Source organism: Lineus longissimus, chromosome 13 (assembly GCF_910592395.1).
Source record: "Lineus longissimus chromosome 13, tnLinLong1.2, whole genome shotgun sequence".
In the NCBI taxonomy this organism is placed as follows: Eukaryota; Metazoa; Nemertea; class Pilidiophora; order Heteronemertea; family Lineidae; genus Lineus; species Lineus longissimus.
Window position 1 is genome coordinate 1,466,028 of NC_088320.1, and position 23,947 is coordinate 1,489,974.

The window sequence follows — 23,947 nt, forward strand, 5'->3', positions numbered from 1 at the left end:
TTAGTTGGTAAAATGGGTTTTTTAAATGTTAACTGCAAAACTGTCAAAATCCGTCCCAGATTTTTAGCTCACCTCTTAGCAGAGGTGAGCTTATCCCATACCGTGGCGTCCGTCGTCCGTCGTCGTCGTCGTCGTCGTCGTCGTCGTCGTCGTCGTCCGTCGTCGTCCGTCGTCCGTTAGCAGGGCACGTTTCGTAACTGTTAGAGCTATTGAGTTGAAACTTGGTACACATGTACCCTTATGTAATGACACCTGGGAGACCAAGTTTCGGTCCGATTCGTTTCATGGTTTGGCCACCAGGGGGCCAAACGTTAAAAGTGAAAATATGCAATATCTCCCTTAATAGTAGTCAGGAAATTTTGAAAAAAATATGGTAGGTACTTCTAGCAAAGGTGCATCATATATCCTCCGGGTTTTTGATTTGACCTCCTTTTCAAGGTCACAGAGGTCAAATGGTGTAAATTGGCCGTTAGGATGTAACGATGGCACGTTTCTAAACTGCAATGACTATTGATACCAAATTTGGTACACATTTACCCCTTAGTCAGGTGATCTCAGGGACCGAAGTTTGGTCCAATATGATTCACCACTTGACCACCAGGGGGCAAAATCCAAAAACCTTAAAAATGTGATTATTCCTTAACTTCTTGCCCGATTGCCACCAATTTGATATCATGGGTACATCTAACCACCATACAGTATATGTCACACAGGTTTTTAATTTGACCTTCTTGTCAAGGTCACAGAGGTCAAATGGCGTAAATTCGCCGTCAGGCCGTAACTATGGCACGTTTCTTAACTGCAATGACTATTGATCACAAATTGAGTACACATGTACCCCTTGGTCAGGTGATCTCAGGTACCGAAGTTTGGTGCGATCTGATTTGCCGTTTGGCCTCCAGGGAGGGGGCCAAATCCTAAATTCTTCAAAATGCCATTATTCCTAGTAATGACTTGCCTGATTGGCACCAATTTTATATCATAGGGACATCTAATTCTAACAACCATTCAATGTGTCACCCGGGTCTTCTTTGATTTGACCTACTTTTCAAGGTCACAGAGGTCGAATGTACTGTAAATTGGCCATTTTGGGGAAATTGTAATTGCTTGGACCTACATCAAACCTAACACTACATGACACAAGACCATGCTCTTTATCCATCTTTCCTCCACATGAGGTGAGCACAATGGCCCTGGCCATTTCATTTGTTACAGCATTAAAAAGTTATGAAGTTAAAGATTCCATCTGTTTTCTATCTCAGTCTTTAAAAACTATCCAAGTTTCATTGAATCCGTGATTCAAACACAAACTTGTACAGTACACAGTTGAATTCTTGTTTGGGTACGTTTTATATAAAAACCTTGTGTCGTTTTCGCTGAATCCACCGTTGCACATGCCCAGGTTCTCAGGTGGTGAACGTCGTGCCAAGATGGCGGCCCCAAGTCGTCTGTACAGATTAATCAAAATAAATACCATTTTATAGCATAAACATTTGTTTGCCTTGGATACTTGCAAAAGAAGTCCCCTCAGCTGACTATGTCTCTACGGCCGAATACCCTTACGAAACAATCTGTTGCCTCAAGATTTGTCAAGTCGGCACAGTTGGACCTGTCTTCAAGGACACAACAAGGAAACTTTAGCAGAGGCAGATTGGTCTTGATGCTGTTCAGGTACATGAGGTTTACAGGTATATATCTTACTTTGGCTACAACCACTGCTTGGTTACTTGAGGTTCCAATTAGGGTCCTTGGGCCTGTCTTCAAGAGTGGATGGTCTCTCTGCCAGAGACGAAGGATCCTGCTGTTGACCCGGGTACCTCGGATACATGAGCTGCTCTGAGTATAGCTACTGTCTTGAGTTGTCCAGTGAAGGTACTTGGGCCTGTCTTCAAGAGTACAATAAAATAGAAGCTCTGTGACCGAAGGATCTTGATGTCCTAGGTATATGAAGTACCTCAGCTACATTAGCTGCTTCAAGTTGGCTACTGTCTCGAGTTGCCAAGTAAGGGAGGGTAAGGGAGGATACTTGAGCCTGTCTTCAAGTGAACAGTGAGATTCATGTAGAAGCTCTGCCAGGGACCAGAGGGTTCCGATGTCCAAGGTACATGAGGTACGTCAGCTACAAGAGCCCTGCTTCAAGTTGGCTACTGTCTCGAGTTGCCAAGTAAGGGAGGGTACTTAGGTCTTCAAGTGCACAGTGAGATTCATGTGGAAGCTCTGTCAGAGACCAGAGGGTTCCGATGTCCTTGCTACATGAGGTACCTCAGCTTCATGGGCTGTTTCAAGTTGGCTACTGTCTCGAGTTGCCAAGTAAGGGAGGGTAAGGGAGGATACTTGGGCCTGTCTTCAAGTGAACAGTGAGATTCATGTAGAAGCTCTGCCAGAGACCAGAGGGTTCCGATGTCCTAGGTACATGAGGTACCTCAGCTACAAGAGCCCTGCTTCAAGTTGGCTACTGTCTCGAGTTGCCAAGTAAAAGAGGGTACTTGGGCCCGTCTTCAAGTGCACAGGCCAGTCGTGGCATGCTTCATTGAATGTCGTGACTGCAGTGAATATTTTGGAAGAAATGAACAACGCATTCTTCATTTGAGATGACAGTAGTTTATTCATCAGGTTTCACTCAAATACTTTACAAGAATTTGAAAATAATGGAAGCACAAATGAAAGGCTGAAGAGCTCTTAGTTCTTCAGACATGGTGGCACTTTGAATAAATCATGATGCTCCCTGATGTACAAATTCCTGTTTAAATCGTCATTGACCAACAAAAGTGAAGTAAAGTCACTGAACACAAAAATGGTAAGCACAGGTCTTGAAGACATAATCGAATTTCTCTCTCAGAGCTGTTACAGACATTGTTCAAAAGTCACATTTCAAAACACATTTCCCCGTCTCCTGGGATCAATATCTGGTTCTCAGATTGTGCCCTCGACAATGTAGTTTGGATGGACCACCAGCAGTGGGTCGATATCCTCGGGCGTCTCTCCTACATCTCCCTTGCCTTTTACGAGACCTCGAAGTGCTGTCCCCTTCAGCTCAATGATCACGTGATCCTGAAGTGTCGAGAGAGAGAAGATATAAGAACAATTGGAGATCAACGTTACTTCCAGTGATAATATAGAACAACCCTTCTAATAAGGACACCCATCAGACCAACAATTGCTGCCCTCAATAGAACAGTGACCTGATTACAGAGTTCAAATTGAAAGGATATGGCAAATTTGGAACCAAAGTCTGTATCTTATATAAAGGGGGGCTAATTCAGGGCTAAACAGAGATGTCCCCTAATGCTTCTACCATGCATCATATTGACCCAGGTCAGTCTCAAAGCTGCTCACAGCATCTCTTTTTCTCTCTAACCCATAACAACAACCCGAGCAGCAATAATCATCGTCAATAACTTACATGATGGATCAAGCGGAAGATCACCTTCTCTACCAGTGTCTTCTTCTCGATCAGTTCAGCCTCTGTTTCAATCTCATGTTCGATCTCCTTCAAGTACCAGTTGACGATGTCACCGCGACGGAGACCAGCCTGTTCAGATTCCTCTGCCTTCTCTTCATGTCTGCGCATGAACATGGTGAGGAGGTTGGCCATGGTCTTGTAGTCCTCATACGTGAGCTTCATGCCAACCTTCTTAGTCTTGTCCGCCTCAGGGACAGGTTCTGGAGTCACTACTTCTTCCTCTTGTGGCTTCTCTTTGTCGTCTGAAGTGAAAACAAGCGAAGACATTGTCAAGGTTTCACTATAATGAAGATATGTAATAAACATGTTGAATTGACTAAGATCTGTTTGCAAAATGCATTGATTTTTTGACCAATATAATTACCTAATTCCATAGGCTCATCTTCCTCTTCTTCCAAATGAATATCAGGCTGTTCGACCCGGATGATGGACTTGTTGAGCAGCCGGAACGCTTCCTTCACATGCTTTGGTTGGACCTCGTCCTGGCAGTGCATCCTGGCCATGCCCTCCGACAGACGGATCATACTCTCCAGCTGTCGCACCGTGATACGCCACGATGACTTTGTCGTACCACACCCATCACGCTGCCTCAATCGCTTGTATTCCTCCACCATGTAGTCCTCTGAATCTTTCGTAATCTGAAAGAATTGGAAAAATAGTCTAATAGGAAAAGGAAAGACCCCAGAGTCACCTTCGAGCTACAAATGTGGGCCCTGACAGCATCATAGACAACCAGTGGTACAAAATGAGCTATTCTGTTCCTTTCTTTCAATGATACTCACCTTTGGTTTGAACTGTCTAGCGAATGTCAGGTACCTCTGAATATCATCTAATGAGTAGACTCTCTCAATAGACTCATCTTGGCGGGCATGGAGGTCAACAATCCGTCGGGCAATGGCATAGTCTGTGACCTAGAAACATTGATGATTATAGTATGGTAATGTACAAACGGGAAAATGAAGATTTTGAACCAAGCAAATTCTCAGTCTACAGAGCCAATCAAAACACTAACTTCGGATATGAAGGACAGCTTTAGATATCTATAACATCATCTATCATCACTGCAAGAGAGACGGTCTCTTTATGTACAAAGGACTTTTATAACTTATATTCCTTACTTCGTTGCACTCGTCCACCAAGATGAAAAACAAATCAAACCGAGACATAATCGGTGCTGTCAGCGTAATATTCTGTTTCAGTGACTTGCTGCGGTCGTATCGTCCACCGATAGGGTTAGCTGCAGCCAAGATGGACGTCCGTGCATTCAAGGTCGCCTTGACGCCAGCCTTGGTGATGGAGATCGTCTGCTGCTCCATTGCCTCGTGGATTGCAACCTGGTCCCTAGGATCCATTTTATCAAATTCATCAATGCAGCAGACACCCTGAATGAACAGATTGAAATTCAATACACCTTAAACCACCCACTTATTCGATGATTCAGGACCCTCCAACAGTAAAACATGGAAGATTCCACACCACATCTGAACCACAAAACATTGCCCATCTATCTTCATACTTTTTGACGCATCTTCTTCATGTACTATTACAATACCAACTATTAAGACGAGCACTAGCAACTAGACTACTAGCACACAGTTTCCACCACCATGCCACAAACTTACATTATCAGCCAGCATGAGGGCGCCCGCCTCAATAACAAATTCGTTGGTCTCCTCATCTCGGACGACAGCGGCAGTGAGACCGGCGGCGGTACTCGCCTTGCCACTCGTATAGACAGCACGCGGTGAGAACTCCTCAACTTGCCTGGAAAAGGTCACAGAATGATGAAAAGGTTTAGTTGTCATCTTTTTATCATCTCTTTTGGTATTAATTCAAGCTATCCAAAAAAGGTTTTCTTCTTTGCCATAGGGAGCAGATGATACAATCAATTGAGTCACACCGCTCTGTACCTCAAACAAGATCATAGAGAGATTCATCCAAATCAGTGATTCTACTTACTTCAAGAACTGGCTTTTGGCCGTACTTGGATCGCCAACCACACAAACATTGATATCACCACGGAGATTCGTGCCCTCTGACGTCACCTTGGGAACGCCACCAAACAACATGAGCAAGATTCCTCGCTTCACCTCATCATTGCCTGGGAAAAAGAAGCATTTGAATCATTATGACTAATAAGAAGATAACTTGTACAGCAATGGGTGATCCAGTGATAACTTTGGATGTGAAATTACATTTTGATTGGTATGGAAAAGTCCTCAGGCCAATAACAGAACACATGAAAAAGAAGAATCAAACATCAAGTATCTAACTTTCTTACCATGAATAGTTGGGAACAAACTTGAACAGAGATTGTGGTAAAGTGTCTTGTCCTGACTCATGTCATAGATCTTCTTCCATTCTTCGGCTGTCATTTGTTTTTTTATTGTATCTATTGTGATTTCTTCATCAGGGTTTGCATGGCCGTGGAACTGAAAAGAGGCGAAATGTAATTGTAGCTCGCTCTCTCCACGTTGTGGCTGTGGTTTAGATGACGTCTGGTTGATTGAGCATAAAGACCGCAAGAAAGCAGCAGCACATGAGTTACTCTTCTAGATTAATACTTAGTTCACTGAAGTACGCAATGAGCAAACCTAAGTTTGTCTGACAATCAGCTTGCTGACGTTACTGGAACTCACTCTGGGGTTTGTTGACTCCACAGTACAGCACAAGAATGCCAGCCGGTAGGTCAAGTCCCTCACACCAAGTGCCTTCAACCCTCTGACCCCCTCACTCTCGTAGCCTTCATTCCCCTTCGTCCTTGCTGCACTCTCAGCTCGAGCACCTGGCATGGACATCATGGACACATCTGGTACCACAATGAGTGTCCCTGTGAAGTCACATTTGTCACCGGCCTGGGCCGTTTCCACCGCTTCTGCTCTCAAGATGACCTCAACACTGAAAGAGAGTTGACAACTTTAATACCATCACCAGAATGAAATGAAGATCAACTACTAAAATTAGTGTTTTGGCAGCTAGTTTTATCGTAGATGAGCCTAGGACACTCACCTCCTTGGAATGCTACCCCTTGGAAGTTCAGCCTGTGTCTCCTGGATGCGCACTTTTTGAAAATCAACAAAGCGCGATTTATTGACATCAAGAATGAACCTTGCTCTGTTGCTGCAGACTGGGTTCCTACAAATTGACGGCTGAAATCAAAGAGTTTAAAAACTTTATACTCTTCCACAATGACTTTCCTAGACTTGGCAAGCAATAAAGCAAGACACAGGTTGGAGCCCTGGTACACAGACAAAGCTGTTTAACAATATTTTAGAGATGTTCTCGGCCAGATTCATTGTGATCTTTCCTACCTGTGTGTATTTGAACTGTTGCTCCACATCCTTGATGACAGTCTGACAATCGCGACATAAGAATGTCCCCGAGACAAGCTCTGGATGAACAGGATGTGTCCGCACCACTTGACCTGTGATTTTTAAAAGGGTGCCAACTTTTGATGTCAACATATCTCGCACCCTAAAACACAAAATATGAATCAGTTTTAGTTATGAATATACAAAAACTGCACTAGAACAAAACTTCATCTTTCTTATTAGTTTTCTGCTTCCCTTTTCCTGTAACTAGTCAACTAAATCTTTGACCACTCTTCAATACCGACCGCCCTAGATCCAAAACCTTGACTTACTTGAGCCGCGTTGGCACTTCTGTAAAGCTAACATAGAATTCTTTTGATGGCGGCACCTGTCCATGGTCCTGAGCGAAGTTCCTCACCGCACGGCATATGAATGGATAAACCCTGGAATTGAAGGGAAATTATGATGCGTCAGTTTCATCAACAGAAGCTGTCTTCTTTGAAGTCACCAGCATGCGCTAGGAAGAAGGAAAGCCTCAACTGGTGGCAACATGGTCTCACTGGGGCATAAGGTTGGATGCCCATGAACTCCTTCTTGTGATTATGACACTTTGAAAGATAGGGTTTGCCCAAGGTCAGTCTCTAAGTCTTATTTGGTGACAAGTCCCCCTTGTTCTAATACCTGTAATATTCTTCCATGATAGTTGTAGCCAGCTGCTGGTTATATTTCTCCACATCTTCAAAGCTGACAGACAATGTGTTCCTCTCAGGTCGAATCAGTTCTTGTGCTTCCGGAACATACTTCAGTTCGTTATTGACAGAGAACCTGGAATGCGAACAAAATATCAGAAGGGCCTATTATGAAGGTCTACAGTGTAATTCCATTGGCAAATGCATGATAATGAATGAAACTCAACCAAAGCCAAAGGCGCCACCTCCAGCTCCCGCTCCGAGGTGACAGACCCACCAACCAGCAACGGCTTAGCCTTGCAAAACCTCTCAACCACTTTCAGATCAACCTATCATCACGCTAGGCGCCAGGACACCCTAGTCAGCTGAACACCTACAGACAATCATGTCACAGAATGCATTGTTGGCTCATCACCTGTGTTAAATTCATATCTGAGATCACTTTTATTGATACACACTGTACACATCAGCCATTTTTAAATGTCAACAACACCACTTTTCGTTCAGACACTTTTTTCAAAGTAAGTTTTCTACAAGCTTACTCTTCTAAAAAGTCTTGAAATAGCTTTTGGCACCGCTCGCCAACCTGATCTTTCACTTGGTTGGTTCGAACAGCCTGATCAGCCACATCCATGGCTGTATTTTTATGTTTTTACGGGAGAAATGAGTAAATCAACAGGCAAAATGACAATAATAGGCTTTCCCGCCAAATTGACCCACGTGGTTTTTGACGTTGTGGTTGTCGGTGCGAACTAACCAAGCTAAATTCTGTCTCGGCCTGACAGACGTATTTGTCGCACAGGCTGATGTCTTCATTTGGACCTTAACAGTAAGTCATCGTGTTTAGGAGCTGCAGATCTTTTAATTTGCGGCTAAGAATCGGATAATTTCTCTACAGCGAAAAACCAATTACTCTAATTAGGGTAAAATCCCCGATTAGGCCCTCTGACATCACTCAGTTATTGTCGCTTGCTAGATAAACAAGTAGTGCCATTCAGTTTGATTAACAATTCACAATTAATTGGCCGATAAGGGGTTTAATTAACCCTTTAAAAACACGTGCCGTCACCTCAATTTTTGAGTGGCCCTCAAAAGTTATCCGAACGTCAGGTTCCGTCGGCGTAATGTCCCAAAGGATGGACGAAGTGACAACTTACATATAATTTTGACAGAATGTCAAATAAAGTCAGCAAACTATAGTCTCCCTTGAAGAATTGTGTTGTTCAGATTAGCGGGGACAATGTTAGTTGTCAGTTTTGGTGTCATCAGGTCGCCACTTGGCCTGGTAAGTGGGAATGATTATGAAAACAGATTATCGAAATGGCCACACCATCCTTAATCACCGCCAGATCCAGAGTCAGGAAGACAGGAAAGGGGGTCTTCACACATTCACCCAGAGACACTGACAAGAAAACAACGCCGAACTCGACATATTATAGATGTGCCCCAAAGCAAACACAGATCCTCGGGCCAAAATCTGAACAAAAGGAAGACGTTTATGACACAAACTATAACAAAGGGGTCATACGTTTATGACAACCTGCCAGCTCAACATGCTGTTGCTCATTAGGCATGTGACGTCACGCCCAACGCGCACTGTGATTGGCACGAGCCGGATAATTGGTATAAAATATTCGGTTCGTCAGAGCGATTCATCACAAGGTGGAGAAATTGAGAGAGGAGGATTGTAATTTTTCGCAGAGGAGTTTGTTTACGTTTTACAGTTATAATTCTTAGGACTTCGGCGCCCTGATCATCAAGGTAGGGGATACCCTTTTATGTTGTGACTGATTTTACATTTTGTTTGCTTTTTTGGCATTTTGTCTGTGAATGACAATTGGCATTACAAAGATATTTTGCTCTTAAACTGTCTACAATTTCTTTAAATTGTTTATGAATTCGCCCATTATCCTCTATTGGAAAAGGGCAGGGGTAAATTAACAACTACACCGAAATCGGAATCCGCGACAAGAAAACTGTCTCCCATGGTTTGGAAATAACGTCCTTTCCTAACCCGACTGTCTCACTTAAATACGTCCAATATTTTCTGTATTATGGACATTGTATATAGTAGTTAACAAGGCCGCCATTTTACCAACATGGTGGTTGCAACTCTCATATCTGAAAAGAAGATGTCGTTTGAACAAGCGAAAATTATTTCATTGAGTAAGAGGTGATGGTCTTCACCGAAAAGCCACGGACCGCGAGCGAGGTTTTTGGCGCGAAACGGTGGGTCAATGCGGAAGAAGTTGGACGCGCAAGACGAAAAAGACGCTTGAATACCGGGTGTACTAGAACGAAACGATGCAGCTTGGCATGAAATGATTCTGTTTTTGTGATTTTGAATAATTGCCCAGATACGCAAGTGGTGATCGTTCGCGTGGAAAGAGAGTTACGGGTGTAATGTTAACTGCTGGGGTTGCTTGTGTCTCCGATTGGACAGTGGGCGAAGGGCATTCATTTTTGTTTCGCTATATCAGTGTTTAGCATTGTGACTTTGTTACACACTGAAAAATCATAAAACATTTACACACACTTGAACGAATGCTTCAACAGCTGTCACGCCGCTAGTGTCCACATGTCTGCACAAGTCATGTACCAATCGATGGTGTTTAGTTTGAGCCCAGAATGGGTATGTCACCGAATAACAGTGTTATCTAATGAACCCAACCCAGTGACCCAACAAGAATGCGACAATGCTTAGGTGTCCTGTCCCCATTCTGATAACCAGTGTTTTTCAATGCGCTCCGCCTCTCGATAATTCGACCCTGAACATCAGGCTCATCAGGATCCCTATAAGAATAGATCCCACTATTTTTCGGCTACTCCATCCTGGACTATCATGTTCAGAACGTGTTCACATGGATTCCCCGTCTGAAACAGCCTGATAGTTAGACCTATAATGCGAAATCCATAGGTTTTTTTTTATCAATGCCAAAGAACTAAAAATCAGTGCAACGCTTAGCTGAGCGAATCCGCTATCACAGCACGAGGTCTCAGCAGGGTGGGGTTAATTCGCTAATATTTATCCCAGTTTATGGCTGATTTTAACTTTTTTACGTTATGTATTGTTGTATTTCCTATGAAAGGCATCGACAACAACATTTTCCCCTTCTATTTACTTTCTAACATGACCTTGCTGGGGCATGAAGGACCCTCGGCACTGTTGGATGCCAAAGACCGAAATGGTCCTATGCATGTTTCTGAGGGGACACGTGAAAGGGCAGGTCCAAGGTTTTTTTGGAGAAAGTTTTATAGAGACAAAGCTTTCATCGATATATCGATCCTATCCCTAAACAGACTTCTATAGCCATTTCGATGTCTTATCATATATCATTTGCAGGAAACATTTGCAGGCGAAGGACCAATGTATTTGAAAAACCTGGATAAACACAATAAACAATACGGCAATTTTCATGTTCAACCCGTCTTTTCAAAGTTATTCGAAGGGGTTTAAAATCTTGAAGAGCAGGGGTCCAAGCTATTTTCATTAGGAATCGTTGTAAGAATGAACGTAATTACACGGTTTATGTGTTATTTAGCTGAAAGATAAACGATCAGGGTTCAAATTAGAAGAATTCAGACAACTTCTTTAGCCATAAATGGATAAGAGACGAAGCGTTTTGATAAGGGATCTTTGAAGGGGAAATAAGTAAAAGTGATTGTGTTGATATTGTGATAGAAGTATTTATATATCTTAGATGAGGGTCTCAAATAGAACGACATTATCTTATACTATGCATATAGTTTTACAATTTATTGGTTCACCCATATTTGCATGTAATTGTATAAGCTTATATGCCAATATCGTGTCGCTTTCTTGACTCGAATAACAATCATTCTGTTAGGTTACCGTGGTCTTATCTTTCTTATTGAAAATGTATGTCTTCAAGCCAAAAGTTCTTTGTTTCAGATAATGTCTTACGCAAAACGTCTTGATAAAAACCTTTTATCCACGTTAAGATCCACACATACTAAGTCGAAATAAGTTTCACATATCAATACAGAACAGTTTATGAACAGTTAGATGTATTGAACGGTGTTGCAGGTAAATCGATGTCCTTTGAAACCAGATGTCTGCACCTGAACAATTTTCAATGTTAACCCTTTCTCGCGCAACTATTTAGGTAGCTTGCATGAAAACAACATTGTCTATTCCCCCTTTTCTGACCAGATACACCTAAGACCTGATTAAAAGTTGGTAGCAACACTACTGAACAATAATGCCAAAAGGACAATGCCCACTGATTTTGGCTCCTGGTTGATTTCTGACTGAGGATTTTTGGAATAGCGACAATAGTAACCCTTTCCAAAAAGCAACACTGGCCACTTTGAGAACATAAGAACTGTCCCCTTTTGACAACTTTAAATCCAGTAGCCGTTGCTGGGTAGTTTCTCTATTTTCGTCAGCCATCTAAAATAGCCTAAAAATGCCCGAGCTTCTTTCCCCCAACGCCAAATACACAGACCTTCATTCTTTTTGAGACCAAAATAAAGATTTACGTCACTCACACCTAGTTCGACAGTCCATTGTTATCATTTCTGGCGACGTCGTTGCTTCAATATTAAGATAAACTGAAGACGCTTTGGCGATATTCCCCCACACACTTCACCTCTCAATATCAATGTCTATAATGCACTCCTGCAAAAAGTCTCAACTCAATATCAGTGTACTTATTCCTCGATAAGGGACAAAGATTCACGTGGGACGATATAGACGCACTTCTGATGGTCGTTTTCAATTTTCCATTTTGCAAACTAAATTTATCTCGTGCAGATTCCCTGATTAAGGTTTGTGTTCTAAACCCACCTGCCCAAAGGGGACAAAGGGGCAGACGCGAGCCATGCACGCGTCATAAACAGCTGCAGTCGTCGAAAAGGGTCGTCTGCGAAAAACTGGATCCTCAGACGAGTTTTCAGCTGTTGTTTTGTATATAATGCTTTGTTTCGGGGCATTTTACGTGCCGGGGTTTTAGTTTTGGTAGGGTTCACAGGCTATCACACCCTTTTCACACCCTTTTCAATGAATATGATGGTATTCACCGTGTTCGGGCAGGCGTGGCCCATCTGTTCCAAAACAAAGCAGCGGCACGCGACAAATCTCTTTCCCTGGACATCTCCGCTATTCTGTCTTCATTGAATGTACATGTATTATCGTTCAATTTTCTGAGGACGAGGTTAGCGCGTGCCATGGCATTGTTATACGGAAACAATAAAATTGCTGATCCGGTTTACTGTCCGAGAGATTTAAAAAGATGATGAGGCTTTTTTTCATTATTCATTATTCAATATCGGTTTACAGCCTGATTTACTGGTGAAAACACGTGATTCTGCAAGTTCCAGTAAATGGAAATCGGGTCAGTCATCAACATGAGGCATTTCCCATGGCCTCAGTATCGTTTTGCCATAAAGCCTGTCTGTGGATACATGTCCTCCCTCAGCCGGACCTGCGAGTAATAGTTCGAGACATTTGCCAGTGAGAAATCAAGAGTAACATCTTGTCTAACGGGAAGGGTTAACTTTGTGCAGAGCCAGGGCCTACACCTGTATTCCTGGGACTGATTATAGGCTGAATTATCTAGTTGAGAAACTCACAGGGCAAGTGAAATGCTATGAGATACATAATTATCATGTTTACCATACAGGTGCGATAATAATGTGGTTGATCTTTAGGTCTGGCCAACAATGTTACTCATACTTAAAAATTATATCTTTTCATGGAATGTTTACCTTTAAGTTGGAAAATCGTAACCTCTCTATAGCGTGTTACCTCTCAGAGTATTACACTCCAGACGCAGTGGACCGGCCTCATTCCTCACCATAAGGAGACGAAATTAGGTTGACGAGATGGGCTGCCTTGGGAGTCTATACAGAGTATGCGCTTGTTAAAAACTACCACCATGCAAAGCAAAACAGTACTGGTCGAGTGCATCATGCATGCCATCAGAGAATGCTGTGTTTATAAATGGCATTACTTATGATCAGTACTCCTTTGAGGGTTTCTGGGACACGCATTATGCTAATCTATGCTAATCTGCAATGTACTTTTTATCATAATTCTTCCGACCGGTTAGTGAGAGACGTCGATTAGTTAGTGGTTACATATCGCCCCCATTTCCAACCAGCCGAAATAGCTCAGTTGGGAGAGCGTTAGACTGAAGATCTAAAGGTCCCTGGTTCGATCCCGGGTTTCGGCAAAAAAATGTCTTTTGCTTCTTTTCTTTTTATACATTTTTTCTTCCTTTTTTATGCGTTGCTCTTGCAAATATACATACATGTACTTGTCAATTTTCGCATTATACAAACTGTATAAAAAAGGATATTGTCCTTGGGCGCTGCAAGGTCCTTACGGCTCCTGGCTGAGTTTACAGTAGACCCGGCCGGAGCCCTCAGAGCGGCCGGTGGGGTGGTATGACTGATTGTGTCGAAGGTTTCTATGTGTTTCCTTGAGTATGCCAACCCACCGCTTATGTCAGTCACTCCTTCCCTCCAACTAAAAGTGGGTGATGACGGATACTGACTGATTGAAGGTGAATTGCTTTCCATTAGGGAACCGCCGTACAGCAACTGAGTAATGAACGCCGACTTCCCTGTTTATATTTTTCAGATGCCAGAAAGAAAGATCCTCGATTTGGAAGAGCTGATCCTGGATTATGCCCGCGGAATATATGAAGACAGGGAACAAACCCATTTGGAGAAGACTTTTAAGACGAAGCTGCCTTGGGATAAGGTTGACATTCGGGTGGATAGGTCCAAACTAAGCGTCCAGCATGAGGATCCTCTCCATGTCCCGGACGATTCAGTTGGGAGACACGAGCCACGAAACACAGTCCTCTTCAAATCGAAATACAATAACACGACAGAGAACGACATGAGTTATTCCGTCTCGACGACGCGTCACACCCGGACGACGGTGTCCTGTACCATCACCAAGGGCTTCTGCTTCGGTGTTGAATTCGAGTTCAAGATTGGAACCCCAGTCTTGGAGTCGACTGTCACGGCGTCTAGTGAGTTGTCCTTTGAGAAAAGCGAGGAGACGACGCGAGAGCAGGAGATTTCGTGGACCATAGACACTGTTATTAATGTGCCGGCAAAAATGCAGACAAATGTTGAACTGGTTGTAAAAGAGGATGAGTACAAGGGCACATTCAGAGCGAGGACATACTTCAGAGGAAAGGTGTACGTGAACATTAGGAAGGACAACACGGACTTATGCAGAGTGATTATTTCTGACTTGAGGAAGATCTTCACCAAGAGGCGTGGGTTTGAATCCGACGAAACGGATCAGAAGGTTGTCTACTACGAAACGCGGGGGATTTGCAATTGTAAGTTTGGTGTGGAGCAGGAGGTTGTGATTAGTGAACAACCAATCAGTCCGAAACTATTGAACGGGAACTCTCAAGACACAACCGATCGTTATTAGTTTGTCTTGTGGATACAATGAAATGATCGACTTTGTATGAAGATTGTGCTTCCCTGCGAAACCGCACACAGACGATTCCGTCAGCCACATCTGCGTAGTTTGAGAATTACTATAGTATCAGCGAACTTAGAGGTTCTGAAACAAGTTGTCCCTGGGAAAAAAGATGTGTTAATGGAAGCCGGACTATTCTCGTCTTTGGGGCTGTGAAGGCTCGGATGCTGACTCACCACAGGGACCAAGAGGTCCTGCTTCGAACCCTATACTCAGAGAGACTCAGACAGCGACAGGTCTCTTATTTCTTAGTTTTTGATGTCTCAGAGAAAGATATTTTGTATGTGAACAAGCCGTTCAAACGCTTCTTAGTTGCTTCAGTTGAATACGTTACTGAGTCGAGACTGGTACATTTTCTGCAAGTCTTGTGGAAATCTTTGGAGTTATTCTGTTGTCCTGGTCGAGAAGAGATGACAGTGAATGTGTGCCTTTTAACAAGGTCTTTCTAATTGTAAAGTTTTTAAAACATGTTTTTTTAAGAGAGACAACCATCCTTACCTTCAGGGCCTCATACTCGGCACTTAGAGAGCTTCTCTGTGCGTGTGGGGAGGAGCAATAAGAGGCAAGGATAGATAAACTCAAGTACAATTCAACAGTAGATCTGTTTTCATGATAGGGTTTCTGCCCATGCCTTTCTCAACACAGTGTCCCAAAGTGTCCATGAAATGAATAGCCCATACTGGAGAATTACAGCCAATCTGTCAAGTTTCAAATTTCGACCATCGTTCTCTCATTAGCTTCCTGGTTCAATCTGGCTCCTGCCAAGACATTCATTTCACCATATTGTCAACAAGGAAGAGATGCCCCATGGTGACCATTGTTCTGTGATAACCAGACCGAGACAAGTCACAACCAGATTGAGACAAGTCATAACCAGATTGAGACAAGTCACAACCAGATTGGGACAAGTCACAACCAGATTGAGACAAGTCACAACCAGATTGAGACAAGTCATAACCAGATTGAGACAAGTCACAACCAGATTGAGACAAGTCACAACCAGATTGAGACAAGTCATAACCAGATTGAGACAAGTCACAACCAGATTGAGACAAGTCACAACCAGATTGAGACAAGTCACAACCAGATTGAGAAGTCACAACAAGAGCCATTTGAGACACCCTATATTGCCGATAGTCCACTTTTTTAGTTTGTAACCTTGCTGAGATTAAGAAAAGGTTAGGCTTATCATGTGCAATGTAATTATGTGTAAATATGCATTCCCATCTTTGATAAATATACATTGCTATCAACTCAAATAGGAATTCCAGCTAAATTTTTCAATAACTTGAAATGCATCCTTACAAGGACAAACCCATGGAGGCTTCAGGCCCAGCCGTCACACGACTGATCTTTCACCCTGAAACCCCATGAAAAGCTTTACTCCTTTTTCAAAGTTGTTGTCAACATGTGCATCTTCCAGCACTTGCACAGTATACTTCAAACTGAGTAGAAACACAATGCCAGTCATACTATTTTGAAACACGGGGCAGAAACTAACTTATGCCAACAGAAAAAACAACACTTTCAACAATTATCTGCTTACAAAAGTTATTTTATAATACATACCTACATGTATATAAAAATGATCACATGATATGCATTTACAAGAAGGAAGATAACATAAATTGTAATGTTAATTCTGTTGTAAGAATTTTAGATACCAACAGGGCTATGATATCAACTGATATTTCTTTAGCAGATTGTAAGCTCCGACTAAAATCATCATTCGTGTTGAAATGTTTTCATTCGTAGTCCTCACTGACATCCTATGGTTACTTTTCTAATCTAACTAAGAGTTCATATTATGAAGAAATGAAAAATATGCTACGTTCACCGGGTTCTACAACATGCACTAGAAAGAGGCACCAGTGCCCCAACAGGGAGATGAGCCAACACTCTGATTTTGTAAGATTATACTAAACATGTAGAGTATCATTTCTAGGCAACTAAAATTGCATATCTTAACCTTATAATGTACCAGCTTACTCCACCCACTTCATAGTCTTGTTGTGGCAAACCACATTACAACAGGTAACAACACTCTCTTTGGCAAACTTTCCTTTTCTTTGCCAACCTATGTGCGTGCGGATTCATGAAGACAAGTTATATCCTGATATCTATCAAAATAACAAGTGCATATACACATACTTCACCACGGAATTACCCAAGCAAATGGGCTGTAGACTCATACACGCCCAAACCTGCCACAGAAATGTTTGGAAACCTGTTTTTCACATACAACTTGGCAGACATTGGAAGACAATATGAGACCAACGGAGATTCCATTCTCATACAAGATAACAATACATGTCCCGTCCTGTAAACGTGATCGCGGTTTGAAATTCAACTCGCTTAGAAAATAACTCTAGGGTGGCGACCGAGCCAAAATAAATCAGTTTTCAAAGCAAAAAGGCCGTATGAAAAAGTAAATGAGTAAATGATATGAGATTTGTTACGTAAACACTTCAAGCAAAAGATTACTTCTGTTATGGACAACCTGACCACATATATCCAATCATGATATCACAGTTTTAAGTTGTGAGATTACCCGTAGTAGAGGGAGATTACAAGAAATGATGCCCCATGTTCCGACATTAGTGATACTTTAAGAAGTCTGTAGAAAAGTATTACACAAAAAAATACAGTACCAAAATGGGTTGCGTGATTATCTCAGACAAAAGTAGTAAATATACAAGTAATCAATGTTGACAACCACAGTTGCAATACATCTCAAATAAAATTAAGTAGCAATCAATAAAACAGCTCAAAAGTCTATATTCATTGCACTCCTAAAACAGTCCTTCATTGATAAAATAAAATGATATGAACATAATAAATAGGCTGGTCATCTCAATGACAATGATATAAAAGGCAAAACAGTGTCCTCCAATCGAAAGCAGGAATCGCCCCTCAACGTTTCTTGATAAAAAGTTCGACTAAATTGTCCCGGACCTGCAAAATAAATGCAAAAAGTTAACTTTTAGTACAAATATGAGTCGCTATCAAAACCTTAGATTTACATGCTCAAAACTTTAGAAACTTCACACATTCTCAGAGTCATGATAATGATTCATTCAAGGGCTAAATTTCTCAAATCTTCATTCTGACACCTACTTTGTAAGGGTTTTTTGGTTCCGGCATGATGCGATAAACGTTCAAGTCATCCTTGTCCAAAGCAACATAGTACTCCGACCCTGCACTCGTCCCAGTCAGGATCTTGGCCTGCACCTCTACTCGTCTGTAAACAAAAAATAGTAATCTTGAAATAATGATTTTCAGTCAGTCTTCCGACATATCGTGATTCAGATAGAGAATATTCATTTCAAATTGCGAGGAGGGAGCCTCTTGACTTTACACATGGTGACTGAATAACTTTTGTCTATTTTGGACTTTTATAAAATAATAAAGTCATGATACCTAAGATTTGGTATTTCTAGAGAACCCATAACAGAAACGTGTAGATTTCTCTATGCCACACAGTGATACACCTAATTAGCACTTATTGCCACTTACTCATCAGAAAAACGGACATCAAGCTTCACGCTTCTCTCATCAGGTTTTCTCCCAGAGAATCCTGCCCTCATAGTCTTGAGTCCTGGGATGTCAACGGTTACACGGATGATATTTTCTTTGTAGTGCAAGTTTATACCTAACAAGAAAATAAGAATGTTTCAAGGCAAAGACAGGTAAAAAACTTTAATAAAGGATGCAAATGAAATAGCTAGAAAGTAGAAGTGATTTTGAATTTACTTTCACTTTCTCTTTAGTAGTACAGTACAATCAGACAAAGCAAAGCATAAGAACGTATAATTTGAAGCAGATAGCCGACTCCCAACCAACAACTTTTTCCTGATCCTGTCATTTTAACATTTGGGCTTTTTAGCACGCATTCCTTTTTTGTCTTGAAATGGACTACCTTTACGAGGCCCGGTCACCAGAAACTGGATCTGAACAGTCATCATAGGCCGCTAATACTAGTAGTAGGCGTAGTGAGACAAGAGTTGGCTCATTCAGTGATTCACTTGTTGTTGTCTGGCATACTAGCAATAGGTTTGAGTGGGTTAGGAGCTATTCTGTGTCTGAAATCATCCACTTTTTTCATAACTTCGACATCAGTGAAACAACTAACCATTATCACAAACGAAGCATGCTGCGCGCGAGTGACCGAGGGTGAAGCATTCAGGCAACAGGCGCTGCATGACAGGCCTATCCCCCTTTTTATAGTTTTGTTTTTGTTATGGTTTATGTTGGTTTTGCCAGCTATTGGACACGTTTTGTTAATTAAATTCATAGCATCTTTGAAGCATCATCTCACTATGGTTGGGTTCTTGAGCCGCTGCCATATTCTTGCAACTTAATGGGCGGAAAGTGTGTTTTTAGAAGTGAAAATGAAACTTGACACAAATGCTAGAAACGCGGAGCTGCTACGCCATCTATCCAACCGTCAAGAAAAGAAAAACACCAGACAAACACGAAGGACTTCCGATTTATCAGCGTAATCTTTATCAAATTCGCATGATATTTGGTATTTTGGATAGCAAATGCATGCAAAAAAAATGTTTTGAATCACACATATGAACTTGTGGCATTCAGGGGTTGATTATGGTATAAAATCCAAATCTCCTCACGAAACCAAGAAACTTCAAAAAAGTTGCCAATGCACTGCTGCCATCGATCATACTCAAGTGACACTATACGTCTGGTCTCCGGTCGTTTCGATTTATCAGCGTAATCTTTATCAAACTCGCATGATATTTGGTATTTTAGATAGCAAATGCATGCCAAAAATGTGTTTTGAATCACACATATGAATTTGTGGCATTCAGGGGTTTGATTATGGTATAAAATCCAAATCTCCTCACGAAACTTCAAAGAGTTGCCAATGCACTGCCGCCATCTATCATAAGCAAGTGGTACTATCCGTCTGGTCTCCGGTCGTTTCGCCCCGTCACCCTTGTTCTTTTCGCCCCAGCCGTTTCGCTCTAAATCGAAGTCGTTGCAATTCGCATGCCAAACCACCAATGTTGTGCGTATATACATCCTCAAAAGGAGGAGAATTTAGGACTGATATTCACCACCGATAAGTTGGAATGGATAAATGTCAAAGCCTTGAAGAAGACTGGGTTAAGGCATTAGCAGTTACCAATAGAACAATTCCAACCAGACTAACTGTTGAACGAAGGATAACTATGAAGAATTAGTGTGATTTTAAATTTTTTTATTTTACAAGTTAAATTTACAGTTAAGCAATGGAGCTGGCGTTCGAGGCAATACGGGGCCACAAATCAGCACATTCCTTGGCGACGGGTCCGGTGATGGCTGAACCTGGAAACACAAGATTACAAGATTAGGAAAAGTATGATGAGGTTACATCTATACTCTGCAAACATGACGCAGTTTACAGTATTAGATAAGACACACAGCTGATACAAAAACCTGGTCACTTGCACCTCACCATATTGACTAATAACTGAACTACATGAATCCCTAACAATAAAATGAAATCTGACATTCAAATCGTCGCTCAAACGTCCCGAGGTAAATAACTTCCAATTACACAAGACAATATATGAATGTTCACTTGGCTCCAAATTGCACACACGTCTGTGGTGAAGTGACCCTGAGTTGCCCTCCTAATCTCATGCAAGGCCCCCTCATTTCAAATAAGTTTCACACTAAGAACTGAGCCAGCTCTTACCTTTCATTTCACCCTTGACGTTTACTATAACTCCTGCATTGTCTTCAAAGTATATGAATACTCCATCCTTCCTCCGTATTGCCTTTCTTTGTCGTACCACCACAGCTGGCATTACTGAAACAAGAACAGAAGGTTTAGCACACTCCTAGCTCCAAGTGATAATACAAGTGATAATACAAGTGATAATACAAGTGATAATACCAGTGATAATACAAGTGATAATACAAGTGATAATACAAGTGATAATACAAGTGATATACAATCATAAGACACCAAAGTGAAGAAATAAAAACTTGGATGCGAATAAAATTAGGTGGAAAAGGTGAAGACAAAGTACTTTTCATGTTTGAAACGACGAAAACCTAATCACTTCAAGCAGAAGCAACAAGAGAAGACATCATCTGGTAGAAATATCACAACTGGTACAATTCCTGTAGATGGTACAGACTTCCGTTGATCTGAACATACCTTTTTTTCTTAACTCTGGCTTGCCTTTCTTTACCGTTGCAACGACCATATCACCGAGACACGCCGATGGTAGTCGGTTCAATCGTCCCTTGATGCCATGCACAGCAATAATGTACAAGTTCTTGGCACCTGGAAAGTGTAAATGGTAAAATGCACATTAATTGTTTTCCTATCACATCTTACATTTCTAATTACCATTTCCATGACGGACCACGTATGCAAATCTTTCGCCTTACAAGACACTGTTACATCAGTTAATGGAGCCATTCTTTAAGGTGTAAACTTTGGCGATTAGTTGATTGGAGGGCCAGTTAATTTACCTGTGTTGTCAGCGCAGTTGATAACTGCCCCAACTGGCAGGGCAAGGGAGATACGGAATTTTCCTCCGGAGGAACCACCACGTCCTGAAATGAGTATTAAAATTTATTCATCTTGGAAAAAAGCTGCCAGATCAAATAATACACCGACTTGACTCAGAAATGGCTACAGGGCAACAGGCACACAGCGAACTAATGTATACACCGTGTACATTATGTACATGCAAGTGCACACATCGAAGAATATCCCGGGAAGGGGCATAGAGCCATTTAGTAGTCAGATTGTAAACAAATCCGAAATGAAAAACCAAAAATGACAACAACAACGTTTATTACTATATCGTCACTTTATATAGAAGAGCAGAAGAGAACAGATGTCTCTTTATCAATGGCAAATTATGACGATTTAAAATGTTCGACCGTATTTTTACAGACCTCTCTTCGACATGTTGAATTTGTAAGAGGAAGTTTGAAGTGCGCATGCGATGAAACGGGGTTACTTCCGTCCTTTCGAGGTCAAGGTCGTGTTGTGTGAATTTTCTTCGAGAATTCCTTCCTTTTGATTGCTAATTACTCCATATTATGATGTATCGGTGACAAATAACTGTCGACTACCGATTAGTCCAGTAAGTGAAAATACAATGGTCTGAAAAACAGTCCTTATTTCGTTGCTAGTTCATAGAATTACATCATTTTTCCTCGACGAAGAAGTCACGTTTTAGCAAGCATACCATAGGGTCTACAATAGTTAACAATACAATACATTACATTGTATGCGATGCATGCATGCATCGCATACATGGTCGCATACATAGGTGATATAAGTGCTTAAAAAGTTCTCGTTCTGCCATCATCTGCCGAAACTGGTCATTCTGGATGGATTGGATCAATAGGCCCTTTTCCAGACACGCCGGTACCACCTTATAGGCTTAGCCTACACCCATAACAATTCATTTCAGTGCCACTGTCCTACTCTATTCCAGATACTGGTTATCCAATCTGAAACAACGCCATCATGTCAGCCACACGTCCATTACTGTTATCAGCTCAACTATCCAGGAGTATGCCTGCTAAAGTGAATGCTCTAAAATCTTTCAGCCAGGTAAACATTCTACTTCAGGTTCATGCTTCATCACCGAGTCACTTACTCCTGCAACTTGACATTCTAATGTTGATGTCAGCTAGGTGCCACTATCCTAGTCATTGGTGCCTTGATTACAATAATTGCCATATCACCTGACTAGACTAGAGTGTAGTATTGTAGAACCTCCAAAACATATACCTTTGCCTGGAGGGCACCCTCTCAGTAGTGTTAGGGATACTAATTTAGTACCCAATTTCCAATCATCATCAGTTTCATCTCTGTAATCAGGACATCTTGCTCTAAAAACAGCAAAACAAATCATCTACATTTATTCTGAAGCATCAAATTATGTCCTCGATCATACTTTACCTTCTCTTTTCCAGTCGTCAGTTCATGAACCACCCTGCAAGTCTATGTTCAACAAAACCCTGATCTTCTTATCCATCGCCGGCATTGGGATGTCCGCTTTCAGCACACGGCAATTAACACTGTGTGATAAAACAAAGACTGCAGCAATAAAACCAACCAAAAGTTGATGTTGCTTACAGGAACTTAGTAAAACAGAACAAAACTCTGATTTTCGAATGCATACATCTTAACCCCTGGGCACTAAAGGCAATTTTGAACTCTTGACAGGACTAGTATTGTTTTGTTTTTGGTCAAGTTGCCTTTATTTTCTTTGGGTTGAGATGGCACTGATATGATGAAGCCGAAGAAAAAGTGTTCAGAGACATTGCTTGAGTGCGTCAATGATATGTAGTACACCAAAAGTGTCCCAGGTGGCAGCACTGTATGGGACAACTGTCTGAAAATGGCAACACTGGATATTCCAACACATCTTATGCCTGTAGATAAGCTGTGCAGTATTTCTATAAAATTGTAGGGTGTATCTTTGACCATTATTTCTTGATTCCTAATGCGAGTTGCAGTCGGTTTAGTATCAAAGCATTTGATCAGATTTGAGAAATATTTTTCAACCACTTCATGAAGTTATCATTAAAACAAATTCAGTAACTTGCAAAGGAAAGTATGAATTAAAATTCTGGGTTTGATGATGGTTAAGTATTTTGGATAACTGGTTTATTCAATCAAGCGGGCAATTGCGTGCGAAATTGAAAAATTCCTGTAAAGTTTATTTCTTTTTTGTGAATAAAAAATACGTTAGTTATATTATCGTCATCAATATCAGTGTGTGGTTTCTTTTCCTTTTGTTGTTTTCTCTTCCAATCAGTATGGGCTCTTACTCTTACATGAGGGGATGACACAAATGCTTCTTGACCCCCCCCCCCCCCCCCCCCCCGACTTTGTACTCTTGGCGAGGTATATCTTTGACTCTGACTTTTGTATAAGTTGGAGAGTTGGGATGAGACAAAGTGTACCTGTATTGGAAAGGGCCAAAAACTTTCCACACAATGGTCATTTCATGGAATCATTTAGGTT

At 41.6% G+C, this 23,947-nt stretch overlaps 4 protein-coding genes, 1 long non-coding RNA gene and 1 other non-coding gene across 7 annotated transcripts; 3 read left to right on the top strand and 3 right to left on the bottom strand.

Moving 5' to 3' along the window:
• Positions 1-2,598: 2,598 nt before the first annotated feature.
• Positions 2,599-8,153, bottom strand: LOC135498471 (DNA replication licensing factor MCM6-like). The gene is made up of 14 exons (XM_064788754.1): positions 8,006-8,153; positions 7,456-7,599; positions 7,107-7,217; positions 6,775-6,937; positions 6,473-6,612; positions 6,103-6,361; positions 5,745-5,895; positions 5,423-5,564; positions 5,086-5,227; positions 4,582-4,845; positions 4,246-4,374; positions 3,828-4,101; positions 3,404-3,705; positions 2,599-3,051 (listed from the first exon to the last, which is right to left on the bottom strand). Exons 1-14 carry the CDS (start codon positions 8,095-8,097, stop codon positions 2,914-2,916), a joined length of 2,451 nt encoding a protein of 816 aa, XP_064644824.1. The 5' UTR covers positions 8,098-8,153; the 3' UTR covers positions 2,599-2,913.
• Positions 8,154-9,109: 956 nt separating this feature from the next.
• Positions 9,110-16,484, top strand: LOC135497935 (uncharacterized). Its single transcript, XM_064787973.1, has 2 exons — positions 9,110-9,224; positions 14,071-16,484. The coding sequence occupies exon 2, from the start codon at positions 14,071-14,073 to the stop codon at positions 14,884-14,886; it is 816 nt and encodes a 271-aa protein (XP_064644043.1). The 5' UTR covers positions 9,110-9,224; the 3' UTR covers positions 14,887-16,484.
• On the top strand, positions 13,588-13,660 carry Trnaf-gaa (transfer RNA phenylalanine (anticodon GAA)). Its single transcript has one exon. It is a non-coding gene; the product is annotated as a tRNA-Phe (tRNA).
• A 38-nt stretch (positions 16,485-16,522) lies between the features above and the next one.
• LOC135497936 (uncharacterized) lies at positions 16,523-19,375 on the bottom strand. Of its 2 annotated transcripts, none has more exons than XM_064787974.1 (4): positions 19,070-19,221; positions 18,454-18,589; positions 18,055-18,178; positions 16,523-17,892 (listed from the first exon to the last, which is right to left on the bottom strand). In XM_064787974.1, the coding sequence occupies exons 1-4, from the start codon at positions 19,137-19,139 to the stop codon at positions 17,851-17,853; spliced, it is 372 nt and encodes a 123-aa protein (XP_064644044.1). In that variant the 5' UTR covers positions 19,140-19,221; the 3' UTR covers positions 16,523-17,850. The 2 variants fall into 2 exon arrangements, with proteins under 2 accessions (XP_064644044.1, XP_064644045.1); XM_064787975.1 differs by lacking the exon at positions 19,070-19,221 and adding an exon at positions 19,256-19,375 and having other exon boundaries at positions 16,534-17,892.
• A 768-nt stretch (positions 19,376-20,143) lies between these two features.
• Positions 20,144-21,885, bottom strand: LOC135497840 (large ribosomal subunit protein uL14). Its single transcript, XM_064787790.1, has 5 exons — positions 21,859-21,885; positions 21,427-21,510; positions 21,107-21,235; positions 20,639-20,752; positions 20,144-20,265 (listed from the first exon to the last, which is right to left on the bottom strand). The coding sequence occupies exons 1-5, from the start codon at positions 21,869-21,871 to the stop codon at positions 20,183-20,185; spliced, it is 423 nt and encodes a 140-aa protein (XP_064643860.1). The 5' UTR covers positions 21,872-21,885; the 3' UTR covers positions 20,144-20,182.
• A 30-nt stretch (positions 21,886-21,915) lies between these two features.
• On the top strand, positions 21,916-23,690 carry LOC135497841 (uncharacterized). Its single transcript, XR_010448962.1, has 3 exons — positions 21,916-22,049; positions 22,407-22,525; positions 22,891-23,690. It is a non-coding gene; the product is annotated as an uncharacterized LOC135497841 (long non-coding RNA).
• The last annotated feature ends 257 nt before the right edge of the window (positions 23,691-23,947 follow it).

Excerpts from the sequence above, each read along its gene's own strand:
- LOC135498471 (XM_064788754.1), bottom strand. The coding sequence starts at position 8,097 with ATGGATGTGGCTGATCAGGCTGTTCGAACCAACCAAGTGAAAGATCAG. Across the intron at positions 3,706-3,827 it reads AGATGAGCCTATGGAATTAG|ACGACAAAGAGAAGCCACAA; the intron begins GTAATTATATTG and ends TTTTCACTTCAG. Across the intron at positions 3,052-3,403 it reads TCTTCCGCTTGATCCATCAT|GATCACGTGATCATTGAGCT; the intron begins GTAAGTTATTGA and ends TCGACACTTCAG.
- LOC135497935 (XM_064787973.1), top strand. The coding sequence starts at position 14,071 with ATGCCAGAAAGAAAGATCCTCGATTTGGAAGAGCTGATCCTGGATTAT.
- LOC135497936 (XM_064787974.1), bottom strand. The coding sequence starts at position 19,139 with ATGCAGCGCCTGTTGCCTGAATGCTTCACCCTCGGTCACTCGCGCGCA. Across the intron at positions 18,179-18,453 it reads GATGTCCGTTTTTCTGATGA|ACGAGTAGAGGTGCAGGCCA; the intron begins GTAAGTGGCAAT and ends TTTTGTTTACAG. Across the intron at positions 17,893-18,054 it reads AACCAAAAAACCCTTACAAA|GTCCGGGACAATTTAGTCGA; the intron begins GTAGGTGTCAGA and ends TTTATTTTGCAG.
- LOC135497840 (XM_064787790.1), bottom strand. Across the intron at positions 20,753-21,106 it reads GCCAGAGTTAAGAAAAAAAG|TAATGCCAGCTGTGGTGGTA; the intron begins GTATGTTCAGAT and ends TTCTTGTTTCAG. Across the intron at positions 20,266-20,638 it reads CGTCAAGGGTGAAATGAAAG|GTTCAGCCATCACCGGACCC; the intron begins GTAAGAGCTGGC and ends TTGTGTTTCCAG.